The 14,536-nt window shown below is 46.0% G+C and overlaps 1 protein-coding gene across 2 annotated transcripts; it reads right to left on the reverse strand.

Moving 5' to 3' along the window:
- Nucleotides 1–1,718: 1,718 nt before the first annotated feature.
- On the reverse strand, nucleotides 1,719–14,203 carry BYSL (bystin like). Of its 2 annotated transcripts, none has more exons than XM_085897966.1 (5): nucleotides 13,657–14,203; nucleotides 11,884–12,040; nucleotides 10,601–10,739; nucleotides 6,605–6,738; nucleotides 1,719–1,929 (listed from the first exon to the last, which is right to left on the reverse strand). In XM_085897966.1, exons 1-5 carry the CDS (start codon nucleotides 13,916–13,918, stop codon nucleotides 1,734–1,736), a joined length of 888 nt encoding a protein of 295 aa, XP_085754092.1. In that variant the 5' UTR covers nucleotides 13,919–14,203; the 3' UTR covers nucleotides 1,719–1,733. The 2 variants fall into 2 exon arrangements, with proteins under 2 accessions (XP_085754092.1, XP_085754091.1); XM_085897965.1 differs by having other exon boundaries at nucleotides 11,884–12,043.
- Between the last annotated feature and the right edge of the window lie 333 nt (nucleotides 14,204–14,536).

Consider the following 14,536-nt stretch of genomic DNA (forward strand, 5'->3'; position numbering starts at 1 on the left):
CTATCCCACGCGGGGGCCGATTGGCACGATTGTGGTGAGACCGAAAGGTCCACCCGTGACTGGTTCCCGGCGTTAGTCCGAGAGGGTCACGACTGGATTGTCCGTCCGGTGGGCGACGTGCCGCGATTCGAGTTACGTGGCCGTCCGCGCGCCGGCGGGCGCGAATCCGCAACAATATATATATATATATATATATATATATATATATATATATATATATATATATATATATATATATATATATAAAAGGGTGCCAATATTTTTGGACACTACTGTATAATATTTTTGCGAATCTGGAAGCCATGAACACACAACAGCCAGGTCCTATAGATCAGTTATATCGGTAAGTACGTGTTTCTAGTTAGGGTCCCGTCTCTAGTCTAATGGGAATTTAAATGTACATGCGCTGCGAAGTTATTTTATAGATAGTATTTTTACACTTATAACAACAACAACACCAGCGGCACCGTCGCCTCGCTCACCGACGCCATAGCGCACGTGTTTCTGGCTGTGGACGTGGGTGGGACCCCTCGCTCCAGAGCCGACTCCGCCCATGAGGGCAAGGGCGCACCATTCGTCCAATCAGGAGGCTCATCGCCTCAGATCAGAACTCCACCCAGAAGGGTGGGAGTCGCCCCGCCTTTCGTGGGCCTGTGAAATGAGGGACAGCCAGCGAATCGCATGACTCAACCGTCCAATCAGGAGGCGTGTGGCCAGGGAAGAAATCCCTCCCACCTCGGGAGAGGGATAGTGATCGGGGCATTCTGTCTGGAAGTCAAGGTTACGTCACCTGGTCATCTTGTCTGGCCTGCCGGCGTTCTGTCTGATCCACCTTCGCGCCGGCTGGCGTCCATCATTGCATTGTGTTACGGGTTCGAGTCCCGCCAAACCGGATCATCGAAAACCACACAAGGCGGGGAGGTGCGAGACAGGTTCTCCCCTTCGGCTCACCTTCCCTCCCGAGCTGAAGAGCCGAATAAAGGCCGCGGCCATCATTTATTTTGGGTGTGTGCATGTGTGTCTGTGGGCCCAGTCTATAAGTAGCAATTGTTTAAGTGCCTTGTACATTATTTGCATTTCTTCTCAATAGTCGGTTTAACTCTGCTCTTCTGTGTTCCCTCCCTGCCTCTTGTAAATAAATATCCCTATTGTTAAATGTTTCAGCTCGTTTCTGTGTTTCTTTCATTGGTTTAGCATGGTACGTGTTGGGAAATTGGGAAGTGGCACATTGGGCATTTGGACCGACAGACCTCGGTAACCATCCGCTCGGTTTACGCACGGTTCGAGCAAGCCAACGGCTCGTTCCGCTCGAGCTCCACCGAGGGTGAATTTCCCCAGTAGTTTGGACGACATGGGTATTTAGGTAAATTGAAATTGGCAATCGACCCTACCCCACATGGTCGACCTATTGGCGATCTTCAGTCCGATAAGGGACCCGTCAGCTCCTGAGTTATCCAGGGTGACGACCTATAAATTCCGGGTGTTCGGTGGAGCAGACTACTGCTCCATCTAGCGGTCGTGCTTGCCGCCAACGCCAGGCTCCACAACAATATATCACCATGTGCTCGGATGTCACGACCACTCCCAGGACACATTCAGATGACTAAGACCATACCCAAAAAGGCAGCAGCCACACCCCAAGTCATGGAGCTGATTATGACCTCCCCCCTCCCCAACCACACATCAAACCACTTTCAGGGGTTCATGACTGACATTCGATAAAAGAGACCGAACTAATCACCATCAAACTTTAGAGGAAGCAGATTACCTTTATACCATGCCCCAGCTTTAAAAAGAGCCTTCTTCAGAGCCATAAACAGATGGTAGTTAAGCCGCTTGTAATGAGCAATGTCATCTCGAATCCGAGGTAGCAAGACAAGATTGAAGAAACGCTGTGCCATTTTCTCTTTGAGATTTGCAGTAAACGTTCTGCAAAGCACAAGATGGGGTGGGAGTGGGGGTGGGGGGAGGGTTTTGGGAGAGTCACGTGCCTCAAGCATACAGTGAAAATACATCCAGGATTTTCCCTAATTAGTCCATTCCTCCCATACAGCAGGTGAAAAGTGTGTGTGTGTGTGTGTGTGTGTGTGTGTGTGTGTGTGTGTGTGTGTGTGTGTGTGTGTGTGTGTGTGTGTGTGTGTCTGTGTGTGTGTGTGTGTGTGTGTGTGTGTGTGTGTGTGTGTGTGTGTGTGTGTGTGTGTGTCTGTGTGTGTGTCTGTGTGTGTGTGTGTGTGTGTGTGTGGTTGGTCATGAAGGATAACATATCATTCTTTTCCTCTCTCCATCCCTCCCTCCCTCAGTGTATAGCAACGTTTGGTGAGGCATCACTCCCCACCTCCCCCTGCCCCTTTCTTTCTCTTTCCCCCTTCTGAGCTCCCCCTCCTCTCCTCTCCTCTCTCCCTGCTTCTTCCCCCACCCTTAATATACCTGTCAGCGAAGCGATGGGTTGTATTAGCTCGTAACCAATAAATGCATGGGTGGAACTGTCGAATTTTTTTAAAAAGGAAAGCTACGAGAAAAATGACTCCTTACTCGGGGGCTCCAGGGGGCATGACCCGCAAGAAAATTTTGAAAAATTGATGTCAAAATATGCATTTTGTGGGTGATCCTGTCCAAATTGTTACAAAAAAAATAATGCAAATGAAAGCGATATTTGGGGAAAAATTTTTTATTGTATTTTACCTGACTATCCATTGCTGGGAAGATTATTTTCAGTTCGTTGGAACAGCATTTTGTCATCATAAAATAAATGAATAGTGAATACCACATACCTTTCCAGGACTATTAATACAAATGTTTTATAAAAGGGGGAGGGGGTGTCACAGGCCATGTCATGGACGATGGGAAAATCTAGCGAGGAATATGCCATCAGCCATGGCTCAGAAAGTGCTTGAAAATCAAGTTTCGTTCCACTCATCGGGGGCGGGGGGGGGGTAGACAAAACCTTGATAATATGATAGCTTATATCCAAATACATACGTATGCAAAAGTTCTCCACTCAAATAGCTGCAGTTATTGTGTATTTTCATCTTAAAATATCGATGAATTCGCCACGTTCTCTCATTTGAACTCGGATCACGTGTGGGCCACATGACGCCTCGACAGCCAATAGATCGGCTGACATCGTATGCAAATTACGTCAGACTGTCACGTGACCAGCTAAGTTGTCCAAGGTGGAAGCTTCCTGCAGGGAGGAAATCACCGGCAGCTGATCGGCGATTTTTGATGAATATGGTGTGAGAACGCTCCCCCGTGTATTATTCACCAGGACAATGTAGCGAAAGAAGAAGTCAAACGTTTTACGTCTGTAAGATGGGATAAATGGAGAGAAAGTGTCAACAAATGGCTCGTCTTAGACGGTCACGAACTACGTTTAGCTGAGAGTGCCGGTGTAAAGATTTAGAGTTACCCCCAGGGGGGGGGGGGTAGCTTGAAATTGATTTCATCCTACCCCCTACGATTTCAGATTACCCCCCTTAAAACATTTATTTATGTTGTTTATTTACAAAAAAAAAATTAATTTCATTGATATTGAAAACGAATTAGGGAAAAACCATTGACCACGTGACCGCCTTTAAAGAGTTTGCAATGAATTTTGATTTTATTATGAATGATTTTATTTTAATATTGTTATTAATTGAAATCAGTATTTCTCATATAGTTATAGTTTTTGCCACATTTTAATGAAATCCTTCTTCGATATAGCTGATCCAGATTGACATACTGGTTTATCTTTTAAACCAACTCGGACTATATTTACAATGATGGAAACAACGCAATAAAATCAATGTATAAGAAAGGCAATGAAAACAGCTTATTTTTAATTAACAATTTCGTTGTGGTGGTGGTGGTCGTATGGCAGCTTAGCTGCCGGGGTAGGTCTCATTTCTTGAAGCGTGACTGTGTCGCTGATGCAGTGCCCCTCTACCAGTACACACACTGGAACTGGTACTCATTTCACCGACCTCGGAAGGATGACAGGCTGAGTCAACCCCCCGGTGTATTAATTCAGTGGCCGACGGGCTCAAACTCAGGACCCTAGGATCCCAAGCCACCACCCTAACGACTACTCAGGACCCTAGGATCCCAAGCCACCACCCTAACCACTACTCAGGACCCTAGGATCCCAAGCCACCACCCTAACCACTACTCAGGACCCTAGAATCCCAAGCCACCACCCTAACGACTACTCAGGACCCTAGGATCCCAAGCCACCACCCTAGCCACTACTCAGGAAGCTAGGATCCCAAGCCACCACCCTAACCACTACTCAGGACCCTAGGATCCCAAGCCACCACCCTAACGACTACTCAGGACCCTAGGATCCCAAGCCACCACCCTAACCACTACTCAGGACCCTAGGATCCCAAGCCACCACCCTAACCACTACTCAGGACCCTAGGATCCCAAGCCACCACCCTAACGACTACTCAGGACCTTAGGATCCCAAGCCACCACCCTAACCACTACTCAGGACCCTAGGATCCGAAGCCACCACCCTAACCACTACTCAGGACCCTAGGATCCCAAGCCACCACCCTACCCACTACTCAGGACCTTAGGATCCCAAGCCACCACCCGAACCACTTAGCCAACACCAGGCTATGCACTCAGCCTGTCATCCTTCCGAGTTTGGCGAAACGAGTACCAGTTCCAGTGTGTGTACTGGTAGAGGGGCACTGCATCAGCAACACAGTCACGCTTCAAGAAATGATAGCTACCCTGGCAGCTAAGCTGCCATACGACCACCACCACCACAACGAAATTGTGAATTAAAAATAAGCTGTTTTCATTGCCTTTCTTATACATTGATTTTATTGCGTTGTTTCCATCATTGTAAATATAGTCCGAGTTGGTTTAAAAGATAAACCAGTATGTCAATCTGGATCAGCTATATCGAAGAAGGATTTCATTAAAATGTGGCAAAAACTATAACTGTATGAGAAATACTGATTTCAATTAATAACAATATTAAAATAAAATCATTCATAATAAAATCAAAATTCATTGCAAACTCTTTAAAGGCGGTCACGTGGTCAATGGTTTTTCCCTAATTCGTTTTCAATATCAATGAAATTAATTTTTTTTTTGTAAATAAACAACATAAATAAATGTTTTAAGGGGGGTAATCTGAAATCGTAGGGGGTAGGATGAAATCAATTTCAAGCTACCCCCCCCCCCCTGGGGGTAACTCTAAATCTTTACACCGGCACTCTCAGCTAAACGTAGTTCGTGACCGTCTAAGACGAGCCATTTGTTGACACTTTCTCTCCATTTATCCCATCTTACAGACGTAAAACGTTTGACTTCTTCTTTCGCTACATTGTCCTGGTGAATAATACACGGGGGAGCGTTCTCACACCATATTCATCAAAAATCGCCGATCAGCTGCCGGTGATTTCCTCCCTGCAGGAAGCTTCCACCTTGGACAACTTAGCTGGTCACGTGACAGTCTGACGTAATTTGCATACGATGTCAGCCGATCTATTGGCTGTCGAGGCGTCACGTGGCCCACACGTGATCCGAGTTCAAATGAGAGAACGTGGCGAATTCATCGATATTTCAAGATGAAAATACACAATAACTGCAGCTATTTGAGTGGAGAACTTTTGCATACGTATGTATTTGGATATATACTATTATATCAAGGTTTTGTCTACCCCCCCCCCCCACCCGATGAGTGGAACAAAATTGCACGATACAGCTTACAGATGATGGCCTAGAATGCCATTTCCGTATTCACCGACATAGACAGACGTTCTCCTGCCTGGCAGACATCTGATCACGGTAACAAGCCTGCAAGCTTTTGAACCCGAGTAACTTCAACAAAAATACCTTACAAAAAACTACCATAGGAGTACTTCACATGATCGTGGTCATGATGCATTAGCGTTGTACCCCATCCGGATGAAATGGGTTAAGAAATGAATCGGCATATCAGAATAGCAACTCAGTTCCCTATAATTGCGGCATGCTTTTCCGATGGCGAACATATGGAAACCTCTGTACGGTGTTGGATATTGTAAAAACTCCTTGGTATTACACATGACGTATTATGCACCCATTTCCATGTCCGGGAAGGAGGAGTCAGTGTGCTCGGTGATGGCCTGCAGCCTCGGGCCCGCGTGTTTGGTCATGGTGTTGTTTGAATAAACTTGTACGTTTATTTCTGACTTCTTGAAGATTTTAACACATGGGTCATTACAAACAATATGGATTTCCATAAAATATGAAGGAGTTTCACCCATGTAAATGGCTCTTCCGACCTAATGATAGCAACAGCATGACATGATGTCATGTTGCACCTGCACACCACGTCATCTCCAATGCCTGAGGATTCCATGGACACTCAGTCGAAACCGATATTTACTGGTCACAAATAAAGGACAGTGGAGCCGCCGATCAGGGTTTCGCCCTTGTTACGAGCTTAATCAGGACGACACACCACACAATCATTTATTTGTGATCACAAGCCAGATAGAGTTAAAATGAAAACACCTCCTGACTTGGACCACAGGAAGACCACTTACATTGAGCACCACAGGAGTGAGTTTTACAGAACCGATATACAAAGTCTATCAGTAGACATCTTTGCATGACATACCTTGTTGCTTGGTACATAGCAGCAGCACTCCACTGCTCAGGTTCTGTGATGTACAGAATCTGCTCCCAATTAGAGAGTGATGGGATGATCTTGAACGCTTTGGGTAGCTTTCCACTCCGGTATTTGGAAAGAAGCTGAGCAAGACAAGCAAGTGCAAACATTCCAATGTGCTTCATTTTCATAACCACAAACACATGCAGGGAAATTCCATGATGTCGAGGTCATGTACATGACCTTGAAACAATGTTGTAATCCTGTTCAATGCCACCTTAATCTGTTGTGCAAAACAAACAAACAGTCATGCATGTCAACTTAACCTAGTCTTAAACAAACAAATAAAAAAGAGAAATCACAAGTACAGGTACATTCAAAGTGCACCTCCCTCATCCTAAATAAATAAATAACAAATCTTCCAGCGCGCAACATTGCCGGGGCTATGCCACACATGGAGACGGAATTTGGAGGAAGTACAGCACAAAGTACAATTACTGATTAACATCAATTGCAGAATTAAAAAATAAATATTAATCGTAAAAATATAATTTATTAATTAATTGGCTCATAGCATAGCAAAAGCATCCTTGACTATGCAAGAAATCGTGGACTTGGGGTGGCTGGTTCATGGTTTCAGTGCTCCGCTGTTTAGGCCAAAATCGCTTTTTTATTTTAGTGGGAAATTGTGCTGTTAGGGTTAGACATGAATCAGCTACGGGATACCTAACGATGGCAAACACCTAACAGCACCTTCAAACTTTGGTACATCACAGTCGATGAAGGTTGTGGTCAAGTTTCATTGAAATCGTGTGTGTAGTTTCAGAGAAGTTGCAAGCATTTATGGACGGACAGACAGACGGATGACGCACCATCCCATAAGCTCCCTGGAACTACGTCCCAGGTGAGCTAAAAAAGAAAGAAAAGACTTCTCTTTATTTCTTAAAATATAGTAGTCGAAAAACGGTGGTTAGACTAAATTGATCTGATTTTTTTCTTAAATGGGGATTTTGAATTGTGAGATCGAGTGTGTGCGCATTACACGCTTGCTTATCATGGCGAAATGCACATATTTCATTCATCACTCATTATTGGGGACTTCAATGGTCAGTCATGTGGTCAGTAAAACTAGATGTGACGGTAGATCTGGCGATGACGTTTCAGCTGACATTTTAGCAGGGCTGCGGTACCTCACAATTTGGCACGACACCAATGAACTGAATAAATATATTGGTTGCCTGCAGCATTGTCCAACACATTATACAGGTCCGTACTGAAATATACTGTGATCAAAGGGATGCCACGAGTCGAATGTGAGAAAACCTGTAAACATTCTGATCGAAAAATAAAATAAATCTTGCAATCACATAATGCATGGAACCTATTACTTGGCATGCTCAACACCCCACCCACAACACAAACCAGTCAAGTCAATGGGCAATCTTCTTCCCTCAAAGTAAGAATAACAACAACCAACAAAAAAGATGAGAAAGTGGTGCCTTGTACAGGTCTGCAAACCTCCAAAATAAGGAAATAAAGCAGTTTAGTGATTCAATATGGTCATGCCGGGTTCCCCGTGACACGTTCATCCATCCCCACTCGGTCTATGATGACGTTCAGACTTGTATTACAAGTACGAGCATGGAGTATGGTGAATGTACGTGATTGCGACCTTCAACTGCATGGGCTATATCTCCCTCATGGAAATTATTTGCTTACATGAGTAACTTTATGTAAAACACAATGAAGATGATACTCATCAACTCCAACCCAGAAAATCCATTTTAAAATGGCTTCCAACAGCAATTATTTAAACTGGCTGATATATCCGTCAGCGATAGGAGATTGGATGGAATGGCATTTGATAGGATGGAATGGACCAAGAAAAATACAGTAGACTAGGCGTAAGTCGTCACCATCGGGACCGAGAAAAAAATGACAACTTAGAAATGTGACGACTTACGCGTATCAGCGTATGCGAACATTCATGATGACTGTAGGGTGAAGGATGAAGTCGCGCATGGCCTGGATACGTATGTGTGAGAGCCGGCTATTGTACCAAAAGGAAAACACAATCCTCAGGGCATAGGTGGGGGTTCATTGGTGAGTTGGAAAGTGATCAAGCAAAGATGGAATTCATGAATCAGTTTAGCAAAAGTAAAGATAATGAACAACTGTAAGACAACTCATATACCATCGGTGATGGTATGGTGACAAATTACATGACACACAGTCATCGTGGTGATGATTACCACTCAATGCCTATGTGTGAGTGCGGTAATGTACAAAACAAGCCAATATAAAACCATGATCTGACTTCAACACCAAGCTCGATCGATCCTTTACTTCTTCGCGAAGTAATCCGTTATGTTTGACTGCCTCAAACTCTTGGGCATCTGGTGCATGAGAAAGGACTCAAACTGGTCATTGTATTCCATGATGTTGCCTGGGTAATCCTCAACCGAAAGACAGTATCGGCCTAATCGGCCGAAACCGAATATTTGGCTGAGCCGACATTTGCCGAAACCAGATGATGAGCGCATCATCAACATCTTCAAAGGACACACATTTCACGAGTTTCACACTTACCACCGGCCTCGCGATCTTCTCCACTTGTCCAAATATCTTGCCCTTATTCTTCAAGATATCGTTCAATGTCTGCCGTTTGATGTCCAACTTCTCAGCTATGGCTGTTTTCTTCATCAGTGGGTTTGCCTCGCAAAACTGGATAATGTCGTATTTTTCTTGGTAGGTTTTAGTTGTAAGCTTACGCCTCGTCGCCATTGTCCTGCCTGCAGTGCGATCAACGTGTGTACGCAGTTATAAATAGCCTATCACTGGCGGTGTAAACCAATGAGCGAGCATCACGATTCCATGAAATCGGGCTTCTCACGAGGCAGCAGTTCCATGTGACGAGTTAGGAGTGGTAATTTACTTGAGTTTCCATTACGTGGGAATGGACAACATCTGACGACTTAGACGAAGTGACGACTTACAGAGAGATGACCCTTTATTCAAATGGATTTAACATGAGATAAATTCGGGACTTTTTGACGCTGCCGAGTTAGGCGAAGTGACGAGTTACACGCTGCCGACTTACGCCTAGTCTACTGTAATCTCTTCATGAAAATAATAAATTGACAAAATCTCGTGACAGTTGGATTTGAAGCGCTGCCCACCGTTATGCTGTAAACGTGGCAAACACAGAGAAAAAATTTTTTCCAACTGGGTCAAACAGAACAAAAGGAATCGGAAATTTAGATGCTACAAGCTGAATTGTAAGGTTGATAATTACACTGATGAAGTGTGCTAAAGCGGTGAGACATGAAACATGACAGATACAGTTACGTTTATACACATTTAAAGAAATGATCAGAATCATCTATAGAAATAAATGCAGATGTGCCAGCGGATTACTTCACAAACTCTGTTGTGGTGTTGAGTGTACAGCTGTTCTGACAAGTATTTTTTTTTGTGTGTGTGTTCGGTCATGAAGCATAACATCATTCTCTTTGCCAACACCACCTGCACCCCTCACCTTTCTCTCTGTTTATCTTCCTCCTTATCTATATTTATATGTCCCTCTGTATGTCTGTCTCTGTGTCTCAGAGACAGAGACAGACACATAGACACAGAGAGACAGTGTGTTTGTGTGTGTGTGTGTGTGTGTGTGTGTGTGTGTGTGTGTGTGTGTGTGTGTGTGTGTGTGTGTGTGTGTGTGTGTGTGTGTGTGTGTGTTTGTGTGTGTGTGTGTGTGTGTGTGTGTGTGTGTGTGTATCAGTGGAGCAACGGGTTGTATTTGCTCGTACAAAAAAAAGTTCTCACAAATTCAGGAGCTGATTTAATGTGCCGTGGATTTCAAAACTACAAGCAATTCAGCTGCTTTATAAAAACATGAGTGAAGCATCATGGGAATATCAATAACAAATATTATATATATATATATATATATATATATATATATATATATATATATATATAATTTTCAACAAAAAGCAAACACACCTGCCGCACGACGCGGTATAGCTCAAGAACTTTTGGATCCAAATCTGGCATGGGACGTGATGTTCCTTCTGACATCATCGAAGCCACTTCAGTCTGCTTTTCAGTCAGTTTTTCCATAATAATGTCTGCGAGAGTCACCCTGATGGGGTTGGGGGGGGGAGGAGAAGGGGGGAGAAGGGGGGAAAAGGGGGAAGGAGAGAAAATACATGCACAAATACAAAATCAGCTTGTATAAACTCCAATACAATTTGCTCCAACACCAAGCAGGTCAGCTCTCCGTAGTTATAAAAAGCTCAGGATTTCTGCTTGCCTTGAAGAAGTATCACCTGTTTCAACTTAATAGCTTTGCATTAATATTTCATCAATCTAAATCCACCCTCTTGATTTGACCACCGTGGGACGGCAAAAATAGAACGGGAAAACAATTAGGAAATGTAATGCTCGTAATGGTCAACATACATTGACATCAAGGAGGAAATGCTGGGATAAGGTAAAGAACCCACAAGTTTATTGGAGAGTGCTTGTCGGCAGTCCTGCTCATCCACCATTCAGCAAATCGGCAGCACCCACGTAAAAGGCCTCGACGTCAAAAATCTAGACCAATCAATATTCATGGGCAGCATACCAACGACTTGCCCGTCTGCCATTCAGTGAGCTGGCGCCGATGTAAGACATTAACAATGCCTCGACATCAAATAAAATTAAAAAAAACTTCACCAATCGATGTTGACGGACAGCACTCCAGTGCTTGGAAGGAATTTGAATTGAGCCATTGGACCAGGTTAGCAGTGCAGGAGAAAGTGTTCAGCATCTTCTGTGATGCACTAAACATTGTTATACTACATAACGGTTATCATGCACAACAACAAAGGAATGCGCAAGCACCGAGTTTTATACGTTTTCATAACCCAGATATTGTGACAAACACACGTGCACGAGTATATACACCGAGTGCTCAGTTCTGGAATCCTCTGGAATCATTAAAAAAAAAAAATAACGTTCCACTTCCACAAGGTTATATTCGACAAGGGATAAACAAATGATTACCAAAAGTTAAATCAAGTTTACACATTCCATGTTTTTGATTACTTATAAATCATTCCCCTCACATTAAATTAAAGTGTTTTGCAAAAGGAATCCACGATGAGATACATTTTGGTAATCAAGGAGAGAAAATGATGTACTTCGTGTAAATTTGTAGGGTTGAACAGTACGAACATGTGATGGGTATGGCTTGCAGGGATAGGTCACAATCTTGGGCACCCAACCCCAAACAAAAATACCTGGCTGGAGGATCTTTGCTCATAAACATCTCGATGGCTCTCTCATCTTCTTCGTTACATTCGACATGAGAGTCAACCTTGAGTGGGTTCATGAACACACTGGCCGTGAGAGACGGCCACTCCTCATCAAAGTCTGACCCAGAACCGTCGTCTTTCTCTGCTGTTCGAGACAGATAGATTGAGGAGGTGGAGAGAAAGGGTTGGTAGTACATGATTGATGGAAGTCAGGGATGGGGGCATTGTATATAGAGATTATTGTATTGTAACAATAAAAACAACATCAGATCTTCTTTCGTATGCAACAAAAGGCTGCGGATATCATCAATGGCTGAGGGCGAGGCTTTGCTGCTGATGCAGTGTCCCATGCTGGTTTTGGCAGGAATTTGGAATTTGTTCATGGTGCCGCGATATGTTTGCCGACTCTTCACCAATGACACCGTGATATCTTTAATGTCCATCAACTAATGCCAGCAGACAGGGCGTTTGTCCAGCATCCATCCGAGGGATGGCAAACACATTGATGAATCACACTGCCTGTGGAAAACCGGAGTGGCAGTTTATAGCTGTTCAGGATCTAAACCCAAGTTAGCCAGCTTAGAGGTAAGTGTGTGTACATCAAGGCCATCCTGCCAGCAATAGCATCATATGAACGAAGGGTTGTTATGATGGGAGTGACCATTTCAAGTAGGGCTGCTCAATATGTAAAAGACAACCTGCACAGAATGTTTATTATTATTTTTATTTTGGGGGGGGGGGGGAGAAGTGAAAGTGGGACAGACACGGGGATTAAAAAAAAAAATAAGAGGGACAGATGGGCAGCCGCGGGGCATTGGGGGGAGACAGGGAGCTGTGGGGTGTTGGGGGGAGACGGGTAGCCGTGGGGTGTTGGGGGAGACGGGTAGCCGTGGGGTGTTGGGGGAGACGGGTAGCCGTGGGGTGTTGGGGGGAGACGGGTAGCCGTGGGGTGTTGGGGGGAGACGGGGAGCCGCGGGGCGTTGGGGGGAGATGGGGAGCTGTGGGGTGTTGGGGGGGAGGAGGGAGGAGGAGGGGCGGAGGGAGTAGACGAGGGGCGGGGGGTAGACGAGGGGCGGGGGGTAGACGAGGGGCAGGGGGTAGACGAGGGGCGGGGGGTAGACGAGGGGCGGAGGGGGAGGAGACGGGGGCGGAGGGGAGACAGGGGGCAGAGGGGGAGACGGGGGCGGAGGGAGGAGACGAGAGGGGAGGAGACGGGGGCGGAGGGGAGATGGGGGCGGAGGGGGAGACGAGGAGGGGAGGAGACGGGGGCGGAGGGGAGACGAGGGGCGGAGGGGGAGACGGGGAGGAGCGGAGACGGGGAGCGGAGGGGGAGACGGGGGCGGCGGGGGAGACGGGGAGGGAGGGGGAGACGGGGGACGGAGGGGGAGACAGGGGGACGGAGGGGAGACAGGGGGACGGAGGGGGAGACAGGGGGACGGAGGGGGAGACGGGGGGACGGAGGGGAGACGGGGGACGGAGGGGAGACAGGGGACGGAGGGGAGACAGGGGGACGGAGGGGGAGACGGGGGACGGAGGGGGAGACGGGGGCGGAGGGGAGACGGGGGCGGAGGGGAGACGGGGGCGGAGGGAGGAGACGGGGGCGGAGGGGGAGACGAGGGGGAGGAGACGGTGGGCGGAGGAGGAGACGGGGAGACTCGGCGAGGAGGGGAGACGGGGGCGGAGGGGAGGAGGGAGACGGCCGACGGGGAGTCCTGTGGTGTGGGAATAACATGAGGACGATAAATGGGTGAAGTGTACCAAGAGAGGAGGTATCCTTCCATGGGGATCGTTGTCCCTTTGGAGGAAATTCAGACTCCAGTTCTTGTTGTTGGAATCTCGCTTGTTGTAAAATCTTTCTTGAGAGTTTCGCGTCAACGAATTCTTCCTCTTCCCGCTCCTCTCTGTTTCCTTTCAAACGAACGGTCGGATGAACTTTGCCATGTTCCATGATTTGCTGGGCCAGAGGTTGTAACCCCGACCCCTCCACGGATCTCCGTCCTGCTTTCTTCACTTTCGGCATTTCTCTTCACAAAACTTCCCAAAGGTGATCGTCGTCGTCCTCCTTCTCCTCCTCTCCACCTCTCCACCTGAAATATAAACCTTGTTTCGTTCGTTCAACAAACGATCAGCTCGTCCGAAGACTCGTGCCACCTTCAAAGTGTTTGAGGATGAGGAAAAGGGAAAGAAAAAAACCAACAACGTTTATCAACCACAAACACTTCCTCGCTCCACGTGGTGCGATGCTCTGTCAGGCGATTCGCAGCTGCTGTTTCGAGTTGTTGTTGTCGTTGTTGTCGTTGTTGTCGTTGTTGTCGTTGTTGTCGTTGTTGTCGTTGTGGATTCAATTATCTCGTTTTTCTCTTTTTTTTGAATAAACATTTTTCTTGTTTTCCTTTGCGAGGTGTATGTTCGCTTTTCTCCCCATTAAAGTGAGGACACATCCTCGACGTGAGGCCCCACTTTGTCAATTGAGCCAGAAGTACCCTCGACTCTGCAGATCGATCTTAAAATTCATAAAGAAAACGGGGCGAACAGTATAAAGTCCTGAGCACTTTTTATTTTACATTTTTGTATTTGGCTGTGGCCAATGAGTTTGGTTGCGTGGCGTTTATAGAGCCTCGTAGATCTGGAAGAAGAA

Source organism: Eptatretus burgeri, chromosome 10 (genome assembly GCF_056783735.1).
Source record: "Eptatretus burgeri isolate ZD-2024b chromosome 10, Ebu_testis_v1, whole genome shotgun sequence".
NCBI classification, from domain to species: domain Eukaryota; kingdom Metazoa; phylum Chordata; class Myxini; order Myxiniformes; family Myxinidae; genus Eptatretus; species Eptatretus burgeri.